The sequence below is a fragment of the Brassica napus genome, chromosome C5 (genome assembly GCF_020379485.1).
Source record: "Brassica napus cultivar Da-Ae chromosome C5, Da-Ae, whole genome shotgun sequence".
Classification (NCBI taxonomy): domain Eukaryota; kingdom Viridiplantae; phylum Streptophyta; class Magnoliopsida; order Brassicales; family Brassicaceae; genus Brassica; species Brassica napus.
Window position 1 is genome coordinate 30950911 of NC_063448.1, and position 18636 is coordinate 30969546.

At 41.0% G+C, this 18636-nt stretch overlaps 3 protein-coding genes and 1 pseudogene across 3 annotated transcripts; 1 reads left to right on the top strand and 3 right to left on the bottom strand.

Annotated features, from left to right (window-relative positions):
- Positions 1-680: 680 nt before the first annotated feature.
- On the bottom strand, positions 681-3773 carry LOC125586974 (annotated as a pseudogene).
- Positions 3774-4144: 371 nt separating this feature from the next.
- On the bottom strand, positions 4145-6233 carry LOC106448660. The gene is made up of 3 exons (XM_048757403.1): positions 6230-6233; positions 5419-6099; positions 4145-5106 (listed from the first exon to the last, which is right to left on the bottom strand). The coding sequence occupies exons 1-3, from the start codon at positions 6231-6233 to the stop codon at positions 4145-4147; spliced, it is 1647 nt and encodes a 548-aa protein (XP_048613360.1).
- A 255-nt stretch (positions 6234-6488) lies between these two features.
- Positions 6489-8796, top strand: LOC125586972 (F-box protein At1g47056-like). Its single transcript, XM_048756985.1, has one exon. The coding sequence runs from the start codon at positions 6670-6672 to the stop codon at positions 8212-8214; it is 1545 nt and encodes a 514-aa protein (XP_048612942.1). The 5' UTR covers positions 6489-6669; the 3' UTR covers positions 8215-8796.
- A 618-nt stretch (positions 8797-9414) lies between these two features.
- LOC125587205 lies at positions 9415-11097 on the bottom strand. The gene is made up of 3 exons (XM_048757404.1): positions 11050-11097; positions 10750-10926; positions 9415-10257 (listed from the first exon to the last, which is right to left on the bottom strand). Exons 1-3 carry the CDS (start codon positions 11095-11097, stop codon positions 9415-9417), a joined length of 1068 nt encoding a protein of 355 aa, XP_048613361.1.
- Between the last annotated feature and the right edge of the window lie 7539 nt (positions 11098-18636).

The window sequence follows — 18636 nt, forward strand, 5'->3', positions numbered from 1 at the left end:
TTTACAATTTTCCTAGGTTGTTTTAATGACTATCTAAAAACAGAAAATAGTTAAAGTTTTTAGATAAACACTTTTCTTAGAATCCTTAATTAATAATTCAAGAAAACAATTTTTTAATAAAAATAATCTAAATTTGTAAATTAGTCTTTAACACAAAATAAGTTAAGCGGGTAAAAACTATAATAATTAAGATTAAAAATTTAAATTGTCAGAGAAACAAAATGTAATCATAAAAATCAAATTTTATTCTCAATATTTTTGGAAAATAATTGTAAACATGTAACCATTTAAAATAATATCATTTTTGTTTGACCCTCTCCGTTTCAACCTATTTTTTTTAATTTGAATGCACCAGTGTTATTCAGGTTCATAAAATATTTGACAGAAAACAATTTAATTCTGAGTGAAAATTATAACATGATCAAATAATTTTGAAGACAATAAAACTGACCCGTGCTTAGCACGGGCGTTGATACTAGTTCATTCATATATAAGCGGTGCCGGACTCTCAGACATGTGAATTATATGCAGCACAATTGTATTGCGATTTCTAGGAGCATACAGACAGTAGAAAAGGATTTACTATCTTGACACTAACTCCCTTCTCTCTTGAGAGTTTTGAAATTTAGTTAAAAGTTATGAGCAATTTTATGAGCGTAGGAAAAAAATAATAATTAAAGTTGCATGAAAAATTATGCTTCTGCCCATAAATTGTTTGTTCATTGGTTTTGTACATGAAATAATGCACACAGGCTCGCATATTTTCTTTACCCACCGTCTCTCAGCAGTTAGTTCTACTCATTTTGAAACACCAAAGGATCATCACAAATGAAAAAATAGAAAGAAAATGAAAGAACTTCCTGAGTTACCTTAGTAATATCGGCTATGGATGCTGTCAAGGGAGAGCCATATCAAAGAAAAAAAAATATAAAAAAACATGCTTTGGAGTTCGCCAGAGACCGGTGAAGATCCTTGAACCGCTCCATATTACTCACAACACTGTTTTTGTTAGTTGCTTGATCAAATAAATTGCTGGCTGGCTAGTCGCTCTCACTACTATGTCTATCTGCTAGACATTCCCAGAATGGTTACTAATATTAGCTTCTGCAATAAATCAACACACTCAAAACTCGCAAGTATGAGTAAGTAAGTAACCTCGTTTCCCTTCCATTGCGTCTTTCTTCTCTTGGCAACTTGCACAAAGGAATGGACCATCCCATGGACGAAGCTTTCTGCAATTAGCCGTTCCAGCATGGATCGAGACACCTTCTCCTGGTTTCACTTCTACTTGACACACAGCACACATGAACAACTTGAACATATTGCAAAGCGGGTACTTTGTATCTAATCTGTAACAAACAAATAGCAAGAAGGATAAAGTTTAATCAAAACAAAAGCTTATCAAAAAATAAAAATATAAAGTATATATTGCATATCAAGTATCGCACCTCTCTGAAAGCATAGCTGATCCCTCTTCAAACAGTTCTTCAACTAAATCAGGTTCTGCATACTCTTTCTCTATATTAGAAGAAGAGTCCGAACCTTTTCTTTTGAACATTGACTTTAACATTCCTTTCCCTTGCTTTTTCGGCGGCGGCACGGATGCAGCTAGTTTTTCTGATGGCAATATATATCAACCACTGTACATGTTGTATCATCGCGAATACCTTTTTTCCCCACAGCTTCCTGTGTGAAGCAATGAAAAAAAAAACATCAAGAAAAAAGTATATCGAAAAATATAAGCAACTCTGATACTATACTTTAACAATATGCTCGGCGGAAGGTTCAGGTGGCAAACCCCGGCAACAATCAAGAGCCTCTTCTGCACTAATTGCATCCCACACACCATCACTTGAGATGATAAGTCGACCACCAGCTGAAGATAACTACATGACCACAACAAATACATACATCTTTCAGAATAAACTCAAATACATGTAGAATTTCAGCTAGCGCCGTAACCACAACATACGAGAGTTAAAGCGTGTTTGAACCTTGACTTGCTTCACATAAGGAACTGGAACAATGTATTCGCCAACATCCAGATCTCCAATGGATCTCGAGAGACAGAGACCACCAGGCCAACATCTCAGAGGACCAATCTAAAACAAGTTTGATTTGGTTATTAGAATCTTTGATTTTGAAAGCTAGCACAAACAAGTTTCCATATGTGTTTCATTCTACAAAGCTAGCATTACTTTACAGTCGATTTTAGCTAAAGAAGTACCTCAGTACCACCACCAGTATTTAGCCGACCAACTTCACCACCACTTGCGGTAACGCGATCTCGCCTGTCATAAAAGCGAAAGATATCTATGATGCCACTATTTACAGACAATTAAAGCAATGGTTCAACAGAAGGAATTAGCGGACTTACTCTTCTTCGTTTATTTCAAGCCGATGATCAGCAGATAAATAATAGACACCACCCTCAGCAGGCTCAAGTATGCAACGAGAGTCACCTACGGATGCAACACTCACCACCCATCCTTCTACTATGACAAAGGTTACAGTCGTTCCAGACTTCCTTGCTGACATGCCAGAAAACAATAAAATCTCATAAGAACAAAACAGCATCAAAGAGATTATACGTTAGTACTTGAATAACATCCCCCCATATGGTTTTTCATTAATAACCCAAATATTTCGATTACAGAATAAGAGAGAGCTTATACCTCTTTCCTGGAAATCTTTATCAGTTTTAACAAATCCTGCCACCATAGCCCTAGGAAGTGCGGCAACCCACTCATCTCTGTTGAGATCAGGGGGTATTGCAGCTAATACATTGTTCAGAAGGTTTTCCTTGGTGTAGATAGCTGCTGCAGGGCCATTGTGTCCATCAAAAAGCTGCAATGTACAATTAGAGGTATCAAATACCAATCCAAATGTGTTGCATTCCTGAGAAGAGCAAAGACAAACCCCAAAAACTGAGAAGGTAGAAACGCCATCCCCCATGACCCTTTGACAGTCTGTTTTAACAAACGTAAAGTCCTCCCCTTTCTTGCTCTGGTTGAACTGGCCGTGCACAAGTTCAGGGCTGTCTATCTTCTCATTTGCTGATTCACGCTTGAGCAAAACTGAAAGTGGAACTGTATGATGATGGTCTCCTTTTGTTGACATTGTTTCCCTAAGCTTGAGAACAATACTAAAAACTTCCTCTACCAAATCTCTCAATCATATACAAACAAAACCTGATACAAATACAAATACAATTCAACTGTCAGAAGGAGAAACAAGACGATTGACCGATGAGAGCATCAAATGAGATCTTCAAATCAATTCAAAACACACACAGAATCATAATGTCCTCAAAACAAATGATTTGAGGCATATTACGAATCACATCGGGCGAAGAAATTAAGCAATGGGTGGGGAGAGAAATAGAGGAAGCATTACGATTTGGATTGAACTGAAATGAAACAATAGGCGACAAAGATTTTCTTTTTTCTTAAGATCACGCGGAGAGAGACGGCGATGAAGCGTCTTCTTCTACCTCTAATCGTAAATGACGGATCACGGCGCTCGCCATTGGCACAGCCGTAAGAGAGAGAAGAGAGACTACAGAAAACGCGCAAACGAAGGTCTCTCTTTCTTCTCTGTCTGTCTCCTTCCCTCTCTTTATTTAATCTGTTTAAAAAAATTAATTAGAACTCCCTCAAGCTGTCGTTTTGGTTCCCACGTGGTCGACCTGGCTTAAACCCATAAATCTCGGATTTGGAACGCTAAAATTCAACGCATACTAGGTAGACATTTTCCATGTTCCTTTGTACATCTCAAAGATGCATCTAGATATCATCTTGGATATCTTATCCACATGCTCTATTTGAGTATTGTTCGTTTCTTCATTTCGTCCATGCATCCAGATGATTCATCTGAATGCAACTATATTCGTTTGCTTTTTATTTTTTAACTTCCATCTGCATTCAGGTGGACTTGTTTTTTTTTTGACTAAATGCTTTCTTATATTAAAAGGCAAAAAAACTAAAAAAGAGTTACAAGCCGTAAGGCTCTAGTCCTACCATGCCCCAATAATGTTTCACTCAATATTACACATAAGCCCAATTAGAAACCAATAGAAAGATCATTTAGAACCCTACTCTGAGGCCCAATAAAAGAAGCAAATCGGAATAGTCGTGGTGAGAGATCAAAGCCACATTTGCATGAGCTTAGAGGCGTTCGCTGGAGATTGCTGTCGAAAGGAAAGAATTTTGTCTCTGATTTGCCTATCCAGAAGTCTGAAGATGCCATCCGAAGATCGGAATTGTCGACGGTGAAGACGATTGTTCCTCTCACTCCAAATCCAATAGATAGTTGCTTGGCAAGCAATACATGTGAGCCTCTTCCTGAGTCTATTCCCAGCCAAGTTCTTCATCTGATCTACTGAATCATTCCATGCCCTCGCAGGGATAATTCCACATCTGCCTGAGACTGTCTTCCACAATTCCCAAGTATATGGACAAAGAAAGAAGATGTGATCACGCGATTCAACATCACCGTTGCAGAGAAGACAAGCTGAGTCAGTCCGAAACCCCCACTGGATTAGTCGATCTCTCGTCGGACAACGGTTTAAGATGAATAGCCATGTCAAGAAGCTATGCTTCGGTATGCTTCCACTAGTCCAGACTATCCCCGCCCAAGACACTTCTTCCTCCTCTCCTCGCAGTTTCTTGTAAACCTCTCCCGTGATGTAGCGGGTCGAGGGAGAGCCAGTAAGTACCCACTCATGTCTATCTTCCTCTTCAGTGATATGTAAAGTTGTTAGGTAGATTTGAACCTGAAGAAACTCGTCAGACCTTGCAGGAGGGAGAGCCCACTGTCCTTCCATATGAAGATCCGAAAGAGTTGCAGTTTTAGCAATTCCAAACCGTGAGCCTGTGCCTCGCAGTAGGAAGTGTTCAAGCGATCCATAAGGTGACCAGTTGTCTGTCCGGAATCGACAATTCCTACCATTTTCCACTTGTACTTTGATCCAGGTAAACACCACTTCCCTCATCTTGATAAGTTTATTGACTAGCCATGAGAATCTAGGATTTGTCTTCACCGTCCAGTAATTACTTAGGTTCCCATCTAGGACTTCACTCCTAAACCAAGCCACCCACACTGATCCTGCTTGAAAGAAAAGCAACCATATCATTCTCAAACAAAAAGCTTTGTTCCAAGTTTTCAAATATTTTATTCCCAATCCTCCATTAATCTTTGGTTTCGTTACCATCTCCCAAGACACCCTAGCCGAATGGGGCCCCTCGATTTTTCCTTTCCAAAGAAACACTCCGCATAGACTGTTTATCCTTTTAGTACACGCCTTTGGAAGAATAAATGAAGAGCACCAAAATATATTTATTCCTGCAATGACCGACTTGATTAGAAGTAGTCTTCCCACAAAACTCAATGACCTTGCACTCCAAGAGTTCATTCGACCTTTTACTTGCTGAATTAGAACCTCGCAGTCATGAATGGAGAGTTTTTTGGTGGTTAGGGGAACATCCAAATATCTTACTGGTAGAGAAGCATGTGGCATTCCCGTAGAGGCTTTAATAGTGTCTAACTCTTGTTGTGACATGCCTGATGCGAAAAACGACGATTTCTGGACACTGACAGCAAGGCCGGAGCGTAGCTCAAATTCCCGCAAGACTTGAAGCGCATTTTGGACAGAGGAGAGTGAACCATCAATAAACATAAGTATGTCATCCGCAAAACAGAGGTGGGTTAACTTCGAAGAACTGCACTTCGCGTGATATTTTATCTTCATTTCCGCAGCCGCCTTATTCAGCATAACTGATAGTACGTTCATAGCTATTACGAACAGATAAGGGGATAAAGGATCTCCTTGCCTCAACCCGCGTTTTCCCTTGAAGTCCCCCTGCACCGTACCATTGTATCCCAACATGAAGCTGGTTGTACAAACACATGCTCTCAGCCTGCGCAACATCACCTCCGGCAACTGAAGACCTGCTAGGCAGTTGAACAGAAACTCCCACGACAAGGTATCAAACGCCTTAGCAATATCGACTTTGATGGTGATGCGCTTCGGTCCTTGCTTCTTATGGTATCCGCTTACTAGATCTCCAGCCAGAACAATATTTTCCACCAGGAGCCTATCTTTTACGAAAGCAGTTTGGTTAGGGACAATGAAAGAGGGCAATAGTTGCTTCAACCTTTTCACCAAAAGACGAGAGATCACTTTGTAGATAAATGGACTTATTTATTTTGGAATTCGTTTTCTACTAACTCATTTTTACGAATTCTATTTTTAGTAGAACGTAATTTAAAAAAATTATTTATCAAGTTTTTCAACAAAAGAAAAATATGTGTTTGGGTATATGAATGTTTTATTAATTGTTGATATTTTTAATAATTTTTTTGACTCATAAAATTATTTATTTCATTAAATTTCACAAATGAAAAGGTTAAAAAGAGACATGGTTTTATACCAAAAAAAACAATCATTCTAAATTTTTGTTCCACAATTTTCCCAAAAAAGTTTTTTAGCGAGAATTAACCGAACAAGAAAAACCAATTCCACTGATAATAAGCAACAACTTCCTCCGAATTAATTCACAAGTTTACCTTTTAAACGACGTTCCATCTCAGGAATACAAACCGAAAAATCCCAAATCGCAACAAGTTCTCCTCTCCGCCGTAATCTACCGGAGACTTTACCTTTCGTTGATGGGCCAATCAACATCCGCCGCCGGCAAGATCATCCTTAATGGACGGAGAACCAAATTGTTATCTTCCAAATCTCCGATTGAAACCGAGGTCTCACCGGACTACACGTCTTATTTACCCGACGAGTGCTTAGCCTTAGTGTTTCAGTTTCTCAACTCCGGTAATCGGAAAAGATGTGCTCTCGTTTGCCGACGGTGGATGATCGTTGAAGGACGTAATCGTCACCGTCTCTCTCTCCACGCTCGCTCAGCTCTGATTACTTCGATCCCTTCCCTCTTCTCTCGATTCGATTCCGTCGTGAAGCTTTCTCTAAAATGCGACCGTAGATCCGTGAGTATCAACGACGAGGCTTTAGCCATGATATCTCTCCGGTGTCGTAATCTGAAGAGGCTTAATCTTATAGCTTGCCGTGAGCTCACTTACAAAGGTATGGCTACTTTCGCTGAGAACTGCAAAGGTTTGAACATACTCTCTTGTGGATCTTGCGATTTCGGAGCTGAAGGCGTGAAGGCCGTGCTCGATCACTGCTCCTCCCTCGAGGAGTTATCCATCAAGCGTCTCCGTAACTTCACCGACTTAAGTCATGAGCCGATCGGTCCAGGTCTTGCTGCTTCTTCTCTCAAGTCGATTTGCTTGAAGGAGCTTTACATTGGCGAATGCTTTGGTCCTGTGATCGCCGGGGCAAAGAATCTCAGATCTTTGAAGCTTTTCAGGTGCTCTGGTGACTGGGACATGGTTCTTGAAGAGATGGCGGTTAAGGAGCATGGTATAGTGGAGATTCATCTAGAGAGCATGCAAGTCAGTGATGTAGCTTTAGCTGCCATCTGTAATTGCTCGAGCCTCGAGATTTTGCATCTTGTGAAGACGCCTGAATGTACTAATGGTGGATTAGCTGGAATTGCTGAGAAGTGTAAGTGTTTAAGGAAGCTTCATATAGATGGATGGAAAGCGAATTTGATTGGAGACGAAGGGCTTGTTGCTGTGGCTAAGTTTTCTTCTAAGTTACAGGAGCTGGTTCTCATTGGTGTGAATCCGACAACGCTAAGTTTAGCAATGTTGGCTGTAAAATGTCAGAATCTTGAAAGATTAGCACTTTGTGGTTGTGATACGTTTGGTGATCCCGAGCTTTCTTGTATTGCAGCGAAGTGTCCGAGTTTAAGGAAATTATGTATCAAGAACTGTCCGATTTCAGATTTGGGGATCGAGAATCTTGCAAACGGTTGCCCTGGTTTAATTAAAGTGAAAATCAAGAAGTGTAGAGGAGTGATGGGCGGTTGCGCAGACTGGTTAAGAACGGTCAGGCCTATGCTTTCGGTGAACGCAGACACCGTAGAACCAGAAGGTCATGAAGAAGGAAGCAATGATGCTGTTGAAGGAGGTTTGCAAGAGAACAGAATCGAGTTCCCTAGTTTGAACAGCCAGATTGTAGCACCAAGCCTTGCGTCAAGCACTAGAAGCCGGTCAGCGTATTTCAAATCACGAGTTGGATTATTCAGTGGAATAAGTTTAGTAGCTTGCACTTTGAGACAACGTGAAAGCAGTTGATTGGCTGTGCAAGAAAATAAAGATAAATCAAGACTCCGTCCCATGCAACTCCTTTGATCCCAGGGTTGTTCTTCTGGTTGTGGAAGAAAACAAAGAGAGGGTCAGACAAATGGGCTCAAATAAAAATTATGCGACTCGTACATACATTAAAAACAGTAGCATAGAAACGTTGGAAACATGATTTCTAGTACGGGAAACATGATACGTGGAAACATGATTTCTAAAAAGTTAGGAATAGAAACGTCGTAGAAGCGTCTATAATAGTGCTGTTCGTTTGGCTCCCGCAGGTTCCTGCGGCTGCGTCTGCGGCTATTCGTTTAGTTGTTGTTTATTTTGCAGCTGCAGATTCAGCTGCAGCTTGTTGTTCGTTTCGAAAATGCAGGACATTGTCGCAGCCGCTGCCGCAGAAAGTGGATTTAGTTTTGTTCGTTTAGTTACCGCAGACGCAATTTTCATTTATTTCATATTTTAATTTTATTAATTTTATGAATTTGTAAAATTGTATTATAAATAAATAAACTGTAGATTTAAATTTGTAAAATTATACTTTAAATAAATAAAATGTATTTTAAATTTGTAAAATTGTATTTTAAATAAATAAAATGTAGATTTAAATTTCTAAAATTGTATTTTAACTAAATAAATTGTAGATTCAAAATATTATATTTAATTAGTAATAAATTTAACAACATTTATTTTATCATAAACAAAAGCTAAATAATTCATCAAGTCTTAAATAAATAAAACAAATATTTCAAATATCACATAGAACTGATAATCAAAGTTATAAGCAAAAAAAAAAATCATTAACTAAAACATTTAATACGGTAAACAACCTCTACCATATTCATTTGTGATGCTCTTACGCAAAGCTTTCATCGGTCTATCACCAGTCAGCTCATATACAATATGTCGACCACCACCACCACCATCATCATCATCACCACCTTCTTTTCCTTCTTCTTCATCACCATCAGCTCCTTCTGCTTCTCCTTCTCCATCATCATCACTTCGCCATTGTACAAAATCATGATCTTCTCAATGTGAATCACATATGAAGTTGTGTAGCGTCATCGTCGCTGTCACAAGCTTAATCCACTTGACCAGACCATACTTTGGATGCTTACGATCCAAAATCCTCCATTTTGCTTTCCATACTCCAAATGTCCTCTCAATCACCGATCGCAATCCTGAATGCTTTCAGTTGAACAAGTCTCGTGCACTAACTGGTAGTCCTCCTCTAGCAAACTGACCAAGATGATATCGCATACTCCGATGCGGACCAAGATACCCCGTCCTGGTCGGATATCCCGAGTCAACTAGATAATATTTTCCAGGAGGAGGATGTGGGAAAGAAGCCTCATTCCTCGCACAATGAGTCAAGACCTTTGTATCATGTGCTCTACCAGGTACACCGAGATATGCGTATATGAACTTCATGTCGAAGCTACATATAGCAAGAACATTCATTGTAGGATCTTGCTTTCTACCTTTATATGCTTCTGCATTTTGACTTGGAGGGCGAACCGGCACATGAGTTCCATCGAGTGCTCCAACACAATCTCTGAAATGAGGCCAATACCGATCATCATTCCTCAAAACAGGAATCACTCTTCCAAACTCGCCTTTTTGTGGTCTTAATGTATCCTCCGCAAACTTTAGAAGAGCACTCAAAACTTCATCAAGCTTCCTTTGGACCGTATCCACTGATCTTTGATACCTTGCAGCAATATCCATCTTCGTCTTATCTTGACCAACAGTCTCGAGAAACATCGCAACAGATTCCTCAATGTAGACATGGTGAGTCTCTTTCAATCCATATCGCTCAGCTAGCATCTTGCACAAAGCTTCAAAAGTCTTTTGGTTCATTCGAAAAATGTCATAACATTGCTGATCAGATTCATACATAAGTTGTTGGACATGTCGCCATCCTGCTCCTCGATCTGTTCTATGACTCAATCTCTCAGCGATGGGAACATCAAACAAACCAAGCTCATCATCATAATCACCATCCCCATCTTCTAATATCCATCTGTCAAGCATCTACAAAACCATATTGAATAAAACCATAAGTTCCACCAAAGACATAATGCATATCTGAGACACATATATAATGCATATCTGTAACAAGTTAAGAAGTATAACAGACCAGACATATAACATATAACAGGCACAAAGTTCGCAGGTGCAGTAACTAATCTGAAATTCTCAGAACCATGGAACAGAGACAGGAACAAAAACCACACTAGAACAGTAACTAATCTAAAACACACACGTAATAGATCGGAGCCAAGAAAAAATTACAAGACATAATTTAATCTGGTCCAATCACACAGACCTGTAATTCAATTTCACTATTCTATTCTTCACCATAAAAGCTTCAGGACGTTTGTCACAAGCTTCTACAACCAGATCCTTCTCTTTACGCTTTATTTTTCCTCTTGAACTTCCGGAATGAGTCTTCTGTTAGGTTTGTGTCTGAGCTTGTGGCTGAGTTTCTGTCTCTGCTGCTGCTTGAGTTTATGTTTCTGTTGCTGGCTGAGAATCGACTTCATCACCACCATCTACACCCACTCCAGAATTCAAGCTTGCTTCTCCATGTTGAACACTCCATCCTTCTGCTCCAGTTACTACTACAGCACCAAATTCCTCTTCAAACATATCCATATTAAATTCCTCTTTCCATATAGATCTTCTAATCCCAGGACACTCCTATATAACAAAAAAATAAAGAGTAAGTCAATGAGGAATCATGAAGCAAATGTAAGCAAATGAAGCAATCATGAAGCAAATATAAGAAACAAAAAATACACAGAAGAGATAGGAGAAACTAACCTTTTCGCGATCACTCCACCAATCATCTGACATATCAACCCTTCCCATGCTGTCAAACCCAAGACCTGTCTTATTCTTAATCAACTTCCTAAATTTGGTGTACTTCTTGAAAGAGAGATATGTAGAAGATCTCATAATAACTACTGTAGATATCCATTCCTCTATTTTAGGAATGTGCTGTTACTCTCTAGCTTAGTCTCCAAGACTCATTGTGTATATAATCTTGCCTTGTACATTCAGTTGAATATATAAAATACAATCTTAACATAGTATCAAGAGCCACTCGATAACCCTAAATTTTTTTTTTTTTTTTTAAAATGCCGCCCTATTCTCTTCTCTCTCTCTCTCTCGATCACTCCTCTCTTCCAAACACCATGGCCACAAATCATGCACTCCCCGATATCGTAGAAACCACAAAAGCTCTACTCAACGTTAACATGGTTAACATCACCAAGTTAACATCCACAAACTTCATGACATGGAGTCTTCAGATCCATGCCCTTCTCAACGGCTACGACCTAGCCGGATACATCGACGGCTCGACCCTAGCTCCTGAGCAGACTGTCATGATCGATAACCAGATGACCGACAATCCAGACTTCACAAAATGGCTCAGACAAGACCGTCCGATCTACAGCGGTCTCATTGGTATGTTGTCACCATCAATTCAATCACTTGTTACGAACACCAAGATGGCACATGATGTCTGGAAATCCCTAAATGCGACCTATGCCACCCCAAGCCGCGGCCACATTCAACAACTCAGGCTGCAACTAAAACATTACACAAAAGGAGACAAGACTATTGATGAGTATATGAGAGGACTCACCAGTCGTTTTGATCAACTCGCACTGCTTGGGAAACCTTTGGAGCACGAAGATAAGATCGAATTCGTCATTGACAGACTTCCTGAAGATTACAAAACCGTTGCTGATCAAATCGAGGGTCGAGACACTACTCCATCCATTGTCAAAATTCATGAGAAACTTATCAGCAAAGAAGCAAAGATCTTGTCTGCAACAACGCCAGCTTCTACTGCAATCCCGATGACAGCCAATATCGCTACTCAGCGCCCAAAACAGAACCAATCATACCGAGGCAACAACAACAACAGCAACTGGAGCAACAACAACTACAGACCCAACCAGAACAACCCTCACAAACAAGAGAACCGGTCTTCAAAAGGCTATCAAGGTCGGTGCCAAATCTGTAGTGTGTTTGGGCACAGTGCGAGGCGATGCCCTCAGATGCAGCAACAGCCCTTCAACTCCGCAAGCTCACCGTTCCGTCCGTGGCAACCTCGCGTAAACGTTGCTCTCGCTGCTCAACATCCCTCCACTGCGTGGCTGATGGACTCAGGTGCTACGAACCACATCACCAGTGATCTACACAACATGGCGTTTCAACAACCTTACCTCGGCGATGACTCCGTGATGATTGGCGATGGGACTAGCCTTTCTATCACACACACTGGTTCTATATCCCTTCCTTCTGCTGCATGCAATCTATTTTTGAACAAAGTTCTATGTGTGCCAAACATTAAGAAAAATCTTATCTCGGTTTACCGTCTATGTAATGCTAACAAAGTAACTGTTGAATTTTTCCCTGCTCACTTTCAGGTGAAGGATCTCAGCTCGGGGGTCCCGTTAATCCAAGGCAAGACCAAGGATGAGCTCTACGAGTGGCCAGCCCAACCATCTACCCTCCAAGCCTTTTTCACCTCTGCTCCACCAAAAATAAGCCTCGCTGATTGGCATTTTCGTTTAGGACATCCGTCTGCTTCTATTCTTAAATCTATTGTTTCTCAATTTTCTTTACCCTGCAATCAATCTGTAACCCAAACCACTTTGTGCTCAGATTGGGCCATCAATAAATCTCAAAAGTTACATTTTCACCAAACAACTATATCTTCTTCTCGCCCTCTCCACCAAAATCGGTACATTATATTCAGATAATGGAGGCGAATTCATTGCTCTCCGTCACCTCCTATCAGACGCAGGAATCTCCCCTCCACACACTCCCGAACACAATGGCATCTCAGAAAGGAAGCACAAACATGTTGAAACCGGTCTCACCTTACTAACCCATGCGTCTATGCCGAAACAATACTGGTCGTATGCTTTCTCAACAGCCACCTATCTGATCAACCACTTACCTACTGCCGTTCTTGGAATGGACTCACCCTTTCACAGGCTGTTTGGTACTCAGCCGAACTATACCAAGACCAGAGTCTGCGGCTGCCTCTGTTTTCTTTTGTTACGACCTTACAATAAACATAAACTTGAAGATCGCTCCATGCCGTGCGTCTTCATCGGCTACTCCCCCACCCAAAGTGCGTACCTATGCCTTCAGACTCACACTGGTCGCATCTATGTGTCCAGGCATGTACGTTTCGACGAAAATGTCTTTCCCTTCAAAACCAAACCAACGCCTCCCCTCACATCGTCCTCACCAAACCAACCCTCTACCATATCTTACCCACAAGCAACCTCAATACCTATATCAACTCCACCTCCACCTCCACCAACCGCTCCAGCTCCAACCTCACCACTCGTAGAGCAAACGGGGACCTCGAGCTCGGAGCCTCAGCAGTCAGTACAGGTAAATTCTTCAACACCTACTTTAAGTATTACTAACGGTGGTGGTGCTACTCCAGACTTATCTACAGGTTCAGCTTCTTCGCCAGCCACAAGCGAACAAAGCTCGAATTCCTCTCCGTCTGATTCTGCAACTAACAACCAGTCACAGCACCCTCAAGACTCTGCTTCTCAGCCGCAGTCTACTCCGATAACTTCATCGTCTTCACCAGCACCATCCACACCGCCACCTTCTCCTCCACCTCCTGACAATGCTCATCTGATGGTGACAAGACGGAAGAATCAGATCTCTAAACCGAACCCAAAATACAACTACTCTGCGGCATTATCATCTACTGTGCCGGCAGAACCAAACACTCTCACTCAAGCTCTAAAAGATAAGAAATGGCGGGGCTCGATGTCGACTGAAATAGATGTGTTTGCTCGAAATGGCACCTACAGTCTGGTTCCTCGACAGCCACAGTACAATGTCGTCGGGTGTCGGTGGCTACACAAGAACAAGTTTAACTCCGATGGTACTCATCGCTGCTGCAAGTCACGATTAGTCGCCAAAGGATACAAGCAAGAATACGGTCGGGACTATGTCGAAACCTTCAGCCCAGTTATCAAGTCCACAACCTTACGGCTAGTCCTCGATATCGCTATTAGCAACTCATGGCCAGTCAAACAACTCGACGTCAACAACGCTTTTCTGCAAGGAACACTAACAGAGGAGGTATACATGGATCAGCCAACGGGGTTTGTCGACACAGATAGACCTGACTATGTATGTCGCCTTCACAAAGCAGTATACGACCTCAAGCAAGCTCCCAGAGCTTGGTACACGGAGCTGCGCAACTTCCTTCTTGGCCTCGGCTTCAAAAACTCTCTGGCCGATATGTCTTTGTTTGTTCTTCACTAGGAGGACACCATATCTACCTTCTAATCTATGTTGACGACATCCTGGTAACCGGCAACACAAACACAGGTATACAACGCGTCCTTGCTCTACTTGCAGATCGTTTCTCCGTTAAGGACGCGGAGGACTTAAACTATTTTCAGGGTATAGAAGCTCACCGCACCTCTCGGGGTCTCCACCTCTGTCAACGCAAGTATATCTTGGACCTACTTAATAAGTACGGCATGACAAATGCTAAACCTGTCACAACACCGATGGCCTCTTCTCCAAAACTTCATCTCAACTCCGGCGTCTCTCTATCTGACCCTACAAAATACAGGCGCTTGATAGGCAGTCTCCAATATCTACAGTTCACTCGTCTCGATATTGCCTTTGCTGTTAATCGCCTGTCTCAATTCATGCACAGACCCACAGAAGAACACTAGCAAGCTGCGAAAAGGATCTTACGGTACCTGGCAGGAACACCAACGCACGGTATATACTACTCTGCCAACAACAAACTTCAGCTCCAAGCATACTCAAACGCGGACTGGGCTGGTGACAGTGATGACTATGTCTCCACAAACTCCTATGTCATCTACTTAGGCCAACATCCCATCTCCTGGTCCTCTAAGAAACAGAATGGTGTTGCAAGATCATCTACTGAGGCGGAGTACCGAGCAGTCGCAAATGCAGCGTCAGAAATAATTTGGGTATGTAGCATTCTCTCCGAACTTGGGGTCTCAGTACCGTCTTCACCGATCATATTCTGTGACAACGTTGGAGCTACATTCCTCTGTGTCAACCCAGTGTTTCACTCTCGCATGAAACATATCGCCATCGGCTATCACTTTGTACGGAACCAGGTTCAGCGCGGAGCTCTCAAAGTCAGACACGTCAACACTCGTGATCAGTTAGCAGGCGCATTGACGAAACCTCTGACCAGAGCTCGCTTCCTGTAACTCAGAAACAAGCTTGGCGTAGTTCCCACGCTCCAGCTTGAGGGGGCATGTAAGAGAGATATGTAGAAGATCTCATAATAACTACCGTAGATATCCATTCCTCTGTTTTAGGAATGTGCTGTTACTCTCTAGCTTAGTCTCCAAGACTCATTGTGTATATAATCTTGCCTTGTACATTCAGTTGAATATATAAAATACAATCTTAACACTTCTTTCTACTTGTGTCGTACTTGTTCTTCAACAAAGACCAATCGAGAAACCCTTTCTTAAACCTCTTTTCAAACGCCTCTATGATGTTCTGTTTCCCTATTTTATTCATTGATGTCGTCCTATTTCCTTTTCTTCTCTCTTCCGCGTAGAGTTCGAAAAAATACCTAACTTCTTCAGGAGTCCAAGTCTAAATCACAGAAACACATAAACTCAAGTTCTATACTGACCTAAAGACAGTTCAGTTCCATACACATACTCAAGTTCTATACTGACCTAAAGAAATACAGTTCCATACATATAACAAGCAAGACTAGTGTGAGAGAGCCTTACATCTTTTGCCATCTTAAGAAGTGAGAGGAACAGCGGTAGAGAGTGAGCTTGAGATGAGAGAGCCTGCAAAAAAGACAGACAAGCTCAGACTACTACTTGCCGATCACAGACACAGACAAGCTAGCAAACGTATGGGTTTGTAACTAAGAGAGAAACCGAGTAGAGTCAATAACCAGAACACAGAAGGTCTTATACAAACCCATCAGAGAAACCCATAACACAAACCTAATAAAGAAACGCTAAGCTCAAGTTCTGCCTGTTTTAAAATCAACACAGACCTGTAAAACTACACAGAGCATATATATTATAGACCAGACAAGATTGTTACAACTATTGTTTTGTCTGCAGCTTACCAACCCTGCTAATTCATATAAAGCAAATGTAACAGATTTTTTATTACCACAAGACAATTAATCTGATGGTTTCTCCAAAAGACTACTTTATACAAGCATCAAATATCAGAAGTGAACGAAAAAGCTAACCTCAACGAGAAAAGGAGAAGAGAGACAAACTCAAACTCTAGGAAACAAACCTTACTAAAGAGAGTCTGAGATTGAGAGGGTTTGAACTTGAGAGAGCCTGAGCTTGGAGAGGGTTTGATATGAGAGTGCCTGAGACCTGCAAAAAAAAAATAACAGACCTTTAAAAGCTGGAAAATGACTTCAAACAAGAGCGACTATGAACAGAGAGAGAACCATACAATTATAACTTCAGTACAATTATAACTTCAGTACAATTATAACTTGTACTAGATGCGTTGGAGAAGAGATCGAGAGAGAGATCTCGGAGAGACAGACGAAGCTTGGGAGAGCTCGAGATCGATGTGCTGAGAAAAACAAAGCAAGCTCTTATTAAGGGCAGTGATCAAACCGGAAAGAAGGAAGAAAGGATGATCAAGTATTCAAGTTCAACGGCAGTAATCATCACAAGAGACCATCAGAACGAGAGCAATCTCATGTCTCATCAACGGCAGTATTAAAAGATACATTGGATAATCATCAATCAAAACACCAGTAACCAACAAACCCATCAGATTATATCAAGCTAAAACGTCAATATCCAGAACACATAAGATCTTATACAAACCCATAAGAGAAACTCATCACACAAACCTAAGAAAGAAGCTAAGAAAGAAGAAGCAATAAAAGTGAACTTAAAAGTTGAAAAACAGACAAGGAAACATCAAAGACATTAAACCCACAAGACAACCTAGAGCAAAGACAACTAGTACACTTGGAAGTAACTTGAGCAATTCATAAACACAGGTGAGCCTTGTAAAAATTAAACCAAGATCCATAGAAACAACTTCAGAGGGTCAAGATCGAACAATCATACCTGAAGACTTGAGAGGGTCTGAGAGAGAGTGTGAGCTTGAGAGAGCTTCGAGATGCTATGTAGAAGAGAGAGCTTCGAGATGCTGTGGAGAAGAGATAGCTCCACTGTAATAACCATGAATACATTCAAGGTTAAATTCCTCAGAATTTGCGACAAAATCCCATACAAAAACCAGACAGATAAAAGAGTTTAAGAATTATTCTCAATCAATGTAAAACTAGCTAAAACAGACACTGAAAGTTTCCTCCACTAAACGCAACTCATGGATTACTAATAGAAGTATCAACTCATGAAAGTTTCCTCTACAGACACTTAAAGTTTCCTCTACTAAACACAACTCATGTGACTGTTACAGAGCAAAGAAAGAATCAAGCTTTCAGGTAAATGCACCTCAGCTTGTGCAGGAACAGCAGAGACACTCAAAAAGCTTTTCCAGGGAAACTGCTACAATTTGAAACTAACCCAAATCTTAACGAATTGATCCAAAGTTTTCAAAAGGATGAGATAATTACCCCAAAGAGAGAGAGAGAGAGCTCGAGGTCGGAGATTGAGAGAGAGAACTCGGAGATGGGTTAGTGTCAGAGATCAAGAGAGAGCTTGAGATGGGTTTGTGTGATGGATACAGAGCTCGAATCCTCGCATTGCACCATCAAGTCATCTCACACTAGCAGATGGAGAGAGAGCTCGTGACAGAGAGAGAGATGGAGAGAGAGCTCATGACAAAGAGAGATGGAGAGAGAGCTCGAGATGGAGAGAGAGCTTGAGATGGATAGAGGGCTCGTGATGGAGAGAGGGCTCAAGATCGAGAGAGATGGAGAGAGAGATATAGAAAGAGATTAAGATTGAGAGAGTGGGAGAGAGTTCTGCGTCGATGGGAGATAGCTGCGGCTGCGTCAATTAGATTTAGGTTTTTTTGTAAATAATTAATTAGGTTAAGGATAGAATTGTAAATAGGTAAATAGACGCACAACTTATTGTCGCAGCCGCGGGATTTTACGGCGTCAAACGCAGCTCTCGGCGTCAGACGCGGCGGTTAGACGCAGCTCTCGGCGTCAATCAAACGAACAAGAATTTTGAAAAAAACAGTGCTAATATATAGATCACGATTAATCATTATGTAAGTTTGATTGTTTTTATTTGATTTATTTAAGAGAAAAAAACTAAGTAATAGAAGTGTTGTTTTCTTTGTACATTTTATAATTCTTATCAAAATTAGAAAAAGAAAACATATTATTATTCTATAAACAATGTATAGCTTCATCCCTAATGAAATCAT